General features: G+C 38.0%; 1 protein-coding gene across 1 annotated transcript in view; it reads left to right on the plus strand.

Annotated features, from left to right (window-relative positions):
- The window catches only part of IL18R1 (interleukin 18 receptor 1), a 30,056-nt gene extending 21,144 nt beyond the window's left edge, over window positions 1–8,912 (plus strand). The window contains exons 9-11 of the mRNA XM_067466836.1: window positions 327–491; window positions 2,167–2,325; window positions 7,647–8,912. Of these exons, the coding sequence (XP_067322937.1) occupies window positions 327–491; window positions 2,167–2,325; window positions 7,647–8,008 (686 nt within the window). The 3' untranslated portion in view covers window positions 8,009–8,912. The remainder of the gene's footprint in view (window positions 1–326; window positions 492–2,166; window positions 2,326–7,646) is intronic.
- The last annotated feature ends 502 nt before the right edge of the window (window positions 8,913–9,414 follow it).

Raw genomic sequence — 9,414 nt, forward strand, 5'->3', positions numbered from 1 at the left:
GGATCAGGATATAGCAACCAAAAACATTACAGAGAGATAAATAACTTTTCAATAAATAATTTCTTTAAAAATGTCTTGTTAGAATTTGTTGTTTTTACGAGTAACAGAACCTGAAGACAGGTTGTAGGAACCCTTTTCATTTTGGGTCAAAATATTTATGGTCATCTTGATTCTGCCTAAAGGTGTATTGAGTTGGGTTGGCAGTGCAGTGGTCTGGTAATAATTTATTATCATTTTTTAAAAACTTGATCAAGTTTCCTCAGAAGGATTTTGTCTTTTTTTTTTTTAAAAAAGCAATAATCAGTTGCTTTCTTTCCCTTACCCAGAAATTTCTAATCCAGATCTACCTGCCCATGTCTTTACAACTGGACTTATCATGGCAATATTATTTTCATTTGCTGCTGTGTTTATCGTGATTCTGTCTGTGGTGTTCAGAATTGAACTTGTGTTACTGTATCGAGAGATAACAGGGACAGATGAAACTTTAGGAGGTAAAGCATCATGGGAATCACTAAATATTGTTCAACTTGCTTCATATAATAATTGCCTATTGATATATCAGTATATAGTGTTAATTTTGTGATTGTTTTAAATTTGATATGTTACTTATTTTGTTTTATGTGATCTACTATGATTTTATAACTGTAAGCTGTTCTGAGTCCCTTGTTGGGAGATGGGGAGAGGTATAAATAAAGATGATGATGATGATTATGCTTCTTAAAGGTTGGGGTTACAGTGCTACTTCAAATAATTTTGCCCAGGAACCACCCCCTTTTAATCTTGTAAATACAATCTGAGAATGGAAAAGGGTCTGTAATTTCCTCTGCCTTGTGTTTCCTTATTCAGAGAAAGGTAGGATATAATAATAATAATAATAATAATAATAGCAATTCCTACTCTTTCATTATTTTATGAACTTTCATGCCCTTAATCTGTATGGACTGAGAGATGAACTTTTTCTCAGGAAACAGTAAATATGCAGAATCATTCATAGTTCCTTCTTCTTTTTAATCCAGAAATCAAAACTACTGATAATGCTTATTGGGGAATTTTTGGAGTTATTGCCGACATGAGCAAGTTTTCCAGTCTTTTCACAATGTTCAATGGGTTAGGGGTGGTTAACTGAAACCTACGATCAGGAAGAGAGAGTAAAGTTGCACATCCTTCCCTTTATTCCATGCCCTCTCCCCATTACTGCAGCTGGCACTTATTTTATTCCAATGTTTACAGCCTGACCATGGTGCCAATTATTGATCGCCATGGTTAGAGGATTGCAGCTTGACTGAGACTGAGTTTATGTTTTTATATGTGCATGTTTTATTTTATTGTATTTTATATTGTGTTCACTTTTATGTTTGTTTTAGGCACTTTGTGCCATCTGTAAGCTGTAAGATGGTGGCAGGATATAAGAATAAAGTTTTAGTATTGTCGAAGGCTTTCATGGCTGGAATCACTAAAAACCCACAAGAACCTAATAAAGTTTTTGTTGTTTTTGTTGTTGTTGTTGTTGTTTTTATTATTATTATTATATTATTATTATTATTATTATTATTATTAAAGTATTGTAATAGCATATATTGTGGAGGATGGCTAATGCATATCAACAAGATTTTGGAAGCAAAGCTTCTCTTTTGTTCCCTTTAGAGCAGTGGTCCTCAAGCTTGTTTTTTGACCAGGGCCCACTTTTAACAGGGACCACTTTTAACAGGGGCCACTTTGACCAGGGACCACTCTCCAACATTAGTACCAAAAGGGGTGGTGCTGGTAAGCTCTGCGGAAAGGAGCGGAAATAAAATAAATAAAGAAGAAGGAGGTTCACGGACTGGATTTTCATTCTCACGGCCCACAGTTTGGGAACCACTGCTTTAGAGTTTTTAGAAGATGTTCTCCCAATGCCAATACTGAAGTAAAATTTGACAGTCAGTCAGTCATAAATATTTCTATTTTGAAAAATTGTAGGTGTGTAGTAGGGGCGGATGGTATATTTTCCTTTATTTCAGGCAGGAAAAAAAATCTGATCCAGCCCCCATGTTTTTCTGCTGTAATGCTACAATTCCTAGCAGCAAACCTTGTGTTTTCCAAAGACAGATTAGAAGAAAACAGAAGAATGCTGTTCTTATAATAATGTCAATTATTCATTTGGTTTCTGTATCCTGATATTTTTAGATGGAAAGCTGTATGATGCCTTTGTGTCTTACCTGAAAGACTCTGTACCGATATATGGTGAAGAGAGAAAATTTGCGTTGGAGATATTACCCAAAATATTAGAAGAGAATTTTGGATACAAACTGTGCATCTTTGAACGAGATATCTCCCCTGGAGGAGGTAAGCTGGTGGGGTGGGATTACTCTTAAAAACTTGAGTGTTGAGCAGTATTCGTCAAAACTTTTCATGTGAAATGAGCCCTTGTCAGGAGCTAATGTTTAATCAATTCTACACACCCAGTTCATAGCAGGATTACAGATGTTATGAAATATAACAATACTTTCCATTTCCCAGAGCTTGGAAATGTTACATTTTTGGATTTCGCCACTTAGAATCATAATCTAGAATGGGTAATGGCCATTTGGGATTAGTGATACTGGGAACTATATTCCAAAAAGTAATATAAGTTATGATCTTTTCTGGTGTTCAGAGATGTTGAGCATCAGATGTTACTGTGTATTGAGTTAGACCAGTGGTTCTCAACCTGTGGGTCCCCAGGTGTTTTGGCCTACAACTCCCAGAAATCCCAGCCAGTTTACCAGCTGTTAGGATTTCTGGGAGTTGAAGGCCAAAACATCTGGGGACCCACAGATTGAGAACCATTGAGTTAGACCATTGCTTTAGTTAATGTGGTATTGCTTATCTACTCTGATAAACAACAGCTTTCTGAGGTCTTAGTGCTTAGGTATTGCAGTCTCCAAGTTACAAACAAGATAGGTTCTGTGGGTTTGTTTTAAGTTGAATTTTTTAAGTCAGAGTTACATTTTTTAAAGTGTACCTCCAGCCAAATATAGCTTTGGATAACACAGGGAAGAGTTAACACCCCTGTGGTGTTTATTTTGTTGTCTTGGCTGCAGTTCAGAATGTTCCACCTCACTTTCTGTCCTTGTGATAGTTGGATTTTGAAAACTTTGGCTTGTTGTGGAAACAAGCATTGGGGATAAAACTTCAGTGGTGACAGCTTTCCCCCATAACTTTCAGGAGTAAAATTCCCTTTCTAGATTTCTCTCACTTCCTGTTGTCTTTTCCCCATTCTTAACTAGGAGTCATTTGTAAGTCAGATGTTTGTAACTTAGGGACTGCCTGTGCATGAAATGTGTCACATGCAGTCACTTTATTTTTGTTTTTAAATAGCAAAATCAAGCACAGATTGTGACACCATGTATACATTGTGGATGGGAAGTCAAGTGCAGCTTGTGACATTCTGGATGGGAACACACTGTACAGGGAGATGAACTGCAGTTGCTTCACTCCTGAAAGCTGCCGTTCATTTTCCGGTCCCAATTCAAGGTGCAGGTACTCACCTACAAAGCCCTAAACAGTTTGGGACCTGCCTACCTGCGTGACCGCATCTCCGTTTACGAACCCGCACGCTCCCTCCAATCATCTGGAGAGGCCCTGCTCATGATCCCACCTGCGTCGCAAGCGCGTTTGGTGGGGACTAGGGACAGGGCCTTCTCTGTGGTAGCCCCTCGACTCTGGAACTCTCTCCCTAAGGACATCAGACAAGCCCCAACATTGGCCTGAAGACCTGACTGTTCCAGTGTGCCTTTCCAGAACAGGAAACTCCTGGCTTCAAGTTCCAAATGCACTTTGTTAGAGATTCAGGATTATCACCACATTGCACCTACCTCCAAATACCTCTACATATTACCTGTCAGGCTCAGCACTTTTAAATTTTGTCCATTACATTTGGCCCGGCCTCTAGGTTTTTAATTGCGTCACGATGTCATTGTTTTATTGTTTTATTGTTTACTTGATGTTTTATTATTTGCTTATGAGTTTTACTGTGTATTGTATGTTGTTGTTGTTTGGCAGCCTTGGCCTTTGTAAGCCGCATTGAGTCTTTCGGGAGATTTTGCGGGGTATAAATAAAGTTAATAATGATAATAATAAATAAAAAAGTCACCCCTCTGCAAATAGCAGTAAAAACAAAGGTTCAATTGGTGCCTATTGGATACTCTCCTGACCATCATTTACAGTCTGTGAGGGAATTGTTTGGTTCCCTCCCTCCTGGATTGGGTCAGGAAAAGAAGGGTTGCTCACCCTCTCCTTGTGGGTTGTGATTGCAAGCTAGAATAGGTCTTATCTGAGGATTACACTTTTCTTTTAAAAAAATCACTGGCATATTTTGCATTTAAAATCACATGCAGTCTGCAGATAAATCTTTAGATGCCATCTGTCTGCTCCAACTAGATTTTGGAGGAAGGAAAATATTTTTTCTGCGTTATTCTAAACCTCCTTCTCTACCCATGTATACAAATTAACATTCTTGCAAATTGTACAATATTGTGTCCCCTTGGAGTGCAGTTTTAAAAATGCATTATATACATGGATCTACCATGGTTTAGTTGTCTTAGTTGGACTAGGACACTGGGAGAATAGGTTTGAATTTTTGCTCAGCCATGAAAACCCACTGGGTGACCTTAGGCAAGTCAGTTTCTTAGCCTTAGAGAAAGTCCATGGCAGAAACCACAGCTAAAGACATCTTGCCACTAAAAATCAGGATAGGGGGCCTATAAATTTAAAAATATTTAACAATGGATTCATGGAATGAAATAGATTCAATTCATATTCTCTTTACATTTTTTTTCTGGGAAACTTGATCAGTCACTTTCATATGCATCCTAAAATGTGAAAATATTGCTTGAAGGTATGCACTTATGCTTGTGTTAATGTGTTATGTAAACTAACAAAGAACACATCCATTCTTAATGAAGACACTGTAAGAGATAATGAGAATAAATGTTCAGACCCTGCAATGCATAATGGGAACAAATTGCTTTTGTAAAAAGTAGCTTTCCAACTTGGAGATCTGTGCTCCCATGCTGAAGACATTTTGATGTTTTTTTTTACTCTGTTCAAAACAAAACTGTGTGACTGACATAGGTTGTTGTTGTTCTACAGTTTGGTTAAGTAGTCATACTGGTTTAAAGGAAGAGCTGTCTAGTTTCTGATAATATTGCAGATAACATCTTACCTTCCTTCCTTCCTTTGCAGAAATTAATTTATTTCTGAAGTCCGCAGACACCACAGATTTGATCTTGTGTGACTGTTGCACAATTTTGCATTATGTATCATGGACAACCTTTAACAGTTTTCTGAGCCTTCAAAAAAAGAACACCATTAAATGTTAATATCATTTTAGTTATTCATTAAATATCTATAGCCTACTTTTTAAAGAAAAGCCTCACACATTTTTGTAGTATGATAATACAAAATGCCAATTCCTTCACATCTTAATTATTGGTCCCTTTAAAAAGAATAATGAAGAGAAGAGAAACTGCAGAAGGAAATATCTCGGGAAAACTATGTTATATTTATGTTCAAAAAGCATAATGAGGAAGAGGTGAGGTGGACTGTAACTACGTGCTGCAATTTTGTGTTTGCAACAGCCTTAGAGAGATAGTCCTGTCTTTTAATGACATTCAATATACTAGTATGTATGGTTTGAGTGTTTGACTAGAATTCTGAGAAACAAGGGTTTCAAGTCCTTATCTAGCCATGGAAACCCACTGGGAGACCTTGCACAAGCTGCACTTTCTCAGTTTAAGAAGGAAATTGCAAACTTCCTCTGAATAAATATTGACAGAAAAACTAGAAGCTTGTCTTAGTAACAAAACCCAGTATTATGGATTTTCTTGTCTGGATTCAAGCTGGCCTCACTTTAGGCAATTCTGGAGTTCTGTGGCAGTCTGAACAGCTGGATTAGTTTTGTTTCAGCATGATCCCCTGTCTAGGTGAATCACCCTTTCCCTATACTGTAGTGATTGGCACGGGGAAAGGGAGTGGTTCAAACCTGCTCCCTGCTGGCTGTGTAGCTCCTTCTGAATGTCTGGTCAATCCTGTCACGTCTGCTGATATCAGAACATGGGATTTGCATGACCAGCAAGAAGGAGTCCATGTCTACTGAGGACTGCAGCAACATGGAGGGTGAGGTGATAACCCACAAGGATAATAGAATCATAGAGTTGGATGAGACCTCATTGGCCATCCAGTCCAACTCCCTGCCTAGAAGCAGGAAAATCTCATTCAAAGCACCCTTGACAGATGGCCGCCCAGCCTCTGTTTAAAAGCCTCTAAAGAAGGAGCCTCTAAAGAAGGAGCCTCCACCACACACTGGGGAAGGGGGTTCCACTGCTGAACAGCTCTCACAGTCAGGAATTTCTTCCTAATGTTCAGATGGAATCTCCTTTCTTGTAGTTTGAAGCCATTGTTCCACGTCTTAGTTTCCGGGGCAGCAGAAAACAAGCTTGATCCTTTCTCCCTATGACTTCCTCTCACATATTTATACATAGCTATCATGTCTACTCTCAGCCTTCTCTTCTGCAGGCTAAATATGCCCAGCTCTTTAAACCGCTCCTTATAGGGCTTGTTCTCCAGACCCTTGATCATTTTAGTCATCCTCCTCTGGACACATTCCAGCTTATCAACATCTCCCTTCAATTGTGGTGCCCAGAATTGGACACAGTATTACAGATGTGGTCTAACCAAGGCAGAATAGAGGGGTAGCATGACTTCCCTGGATCTAGACACTATACTTCTATTGATGTAGGCCAAAATCCCATTGACTTTTTTTGCTGCCACATCACATTGTTGGCTCATGTTGGAAAATGTTGCCCTGGCTAGACCATCTGGACACCAGCTCTGGGGCAAATATACCCCTAAGTAGACATGACCTAAGACAGGCTTCCGATTAGTTGGAATTTACTTGAAGGCATATAACAGCAGCAGCAAGCAGCATACTATATTACAGTGGTGAAACATCAGAGATTCTAGTGATATCTTTTTCTACCCATTGGATCTAACATAGGCCATACAAGTTCTGGACATTTTCAAAAATAGTTTCTGAAATTATTGCAAAATAGGATTTGCCCCCAGTTGGGCATGCACTGAGTGGCTCACTGAGATCTCAAAACCCACCAAAATGGTCTTGAAATGCATTCTCCATACCTCTGCTAAAATGTATAAATAGTAGGGAAATTGAACAGCAAAACAGGCATGAGGGGAAAGAACAGAAGTCATTTGATATGGTTAACTAGCTTCTGGATTGAACCTTTAAAGAAAATGTACTAGGAATTTTAATTTGTGTGGGAAAATTATTATCGCTCTTGCTCACTTTGAGAAGGTTGCATTGGGAGAAAAAACTCTATAAATCATAGAATCATTTAGTTGGAAGAGACCTCGTGGGCCATCCAGTCGAATCCCCTGCCAAGAAGAAGGAAAATGGCATCCAAAGAACAAATGTTGGTTTGTTCATTTGTTGGTTTTTTTTTTTTAAAAAAAATACTTAGTAGTAGTACAGATGGTTTTATTATAGTCCTGTGGGTTACACATTATTATAATACACACCATAAATAGAACATTGCAAATATTTTTATTAGCATTTAATTTCCTTAATTGTTTCATTGAACTTTAACTCATCTTTCTTCTGCTTACAGCTGTTATTGATGATGTCCAGTCATTTATTGACAGGAGTCGAAGACTAATCATTATACTGAGCAAGAATTATATTTCTGACCAAGTCATGTTTGAACTTGAAATGGGGCTCCACAAGGCTTTAGTTGAAAGAAAAATTAAAGTAATATTAATAGAATATATGCCTGTAACTAATTTCAATTTCCTGCCCACGTCTTTGAAACTTCTTTCATCCAGACAAGTGGTGAAATGGAACAAAGAGAAATCATTGTCTTTAAATTCTAGGTTTTGGAAGAAGCTCCGTTATGCAATGCCTGCTAAACCCCCTTTGAGAAAAACATTGACTACTTCTGAAGAGCAGAATCTTTTCAGGACAGAGCATTAACAACTAGTGTGTTGTGCGCCATATCGGGATTGTCTCTGACCACAGTGTTACCTCTATTTTTCCTCAAACTACTATCTTTTTCCTTTCAAAGGAAACATGGTGGGGGGGGGGGGCACAAGTTTCCTCATTGGCTGCTCCGTGGAACTCCCTGCTATGGGAGACTCAGCCAATTCCATTGTACTTCTGTTGACAAAGTCCTTTTTGTTCAAGTAGACTTCTGAAAATGGACTGCAGAAGAAGATGCTGTGAACATGTGGATATAGTTTCCTGTTGATGTGTGTTTTCAATGGCTTTTCAAGTGTGTTTAAAATTTAAGATCAGCTTAAATCAGGGCTTTTTCAGTGGTGGCCCCTCTGCTGTGGAACTCCCTAGGGATATTAGATTGGCCCCGTCTCTCCTTACCTTCTGAAAAAGAGTAAAAACTTGGCTTTTTGAATAAGCGTTTGGAAGTGCAGTGGAATAGGTAATTATGAAATAGGAAGAATGAACATCGAATAGCTGGACAATCCTGCTGGATAATGATTTTAACAGGACAACAGGTGATTATATGTTTTTAAATGGTTTATATATGCTTTTTTGATGTTGAGTTGAATGTTTTAAACTGTATTTTTATGAATGCATAGCACTAAAATTGCTATTTCTGTGAGTTGCCTTGAGTTGCCACAAGGCTGAGAAAGGCGGGCTACAATTGCTGCAAATAAATAAACAAACAAAAAACCATTTGTTTGGTGTCTACTGTTATAATTTATTATGTTTTTATCCTTTTTCTAAACTGTTCTGAACTGTGGATTTTAAATTTGCATTTTATTTGTATGTTTTAAATGTTGTACTATGTATTTTGGTATATGTGTTTTGGTTGTATTGTACCCCATCTTGAGCTGTGAGAAGAGGTGAATAAAAAATAAAAAATAAAATTACTACACAATCTCTGTCCAAAGTGGTACCATTTATGTGTCATGATCAACTTTGCCTTCAAGTGATATTCAGAAAATGAATAGTGAGTAGACAATTCAGGAAGTAAGGAGCAGGAACTTGGAGCTGAAGCTGGAAAGAATGATAGAATGATAGGGCCATGCGGTCCAATCCCTTTGTGCCATGCAAAAATACATAAACAAAGCATTCTCATCAGATAGAGATCCAGTTTCTTTTTTAAAACTTCCAAATAAGAAGGTTTTGCATAATGGGGGAAGGGGCCAAATAAGGACACCCCCCCCCCTCACTGAGAACTCTACCACATCAAAGAATTTTTTTCTTTAGGCTCCCAAATATCTAGTATAATAGAACATGAGACATTCAAAATCTTTCACAACAAGAACTCTCCCACTTTCTGTGTTTACAATCCCTGGGTAACTTTACCACTTTTTCTTTGGATGTTGGAATCCTGTTTCTAAATACAGTGCCAAAAA

Source organism: Anolis sagrei, chromosome 3 (genome assembly GCF_037176765.1).
Source record: "Anolis sagrei isolate rAnoSag1 chromosome 3, rAnoSag1.mat, whole genome shotgun sequence".
NCBI lineage: Eukaryota > Metazoa > Chordata > Lepidosauria > Squamata > Dactyloidae > Anolis > Anolis sagrei.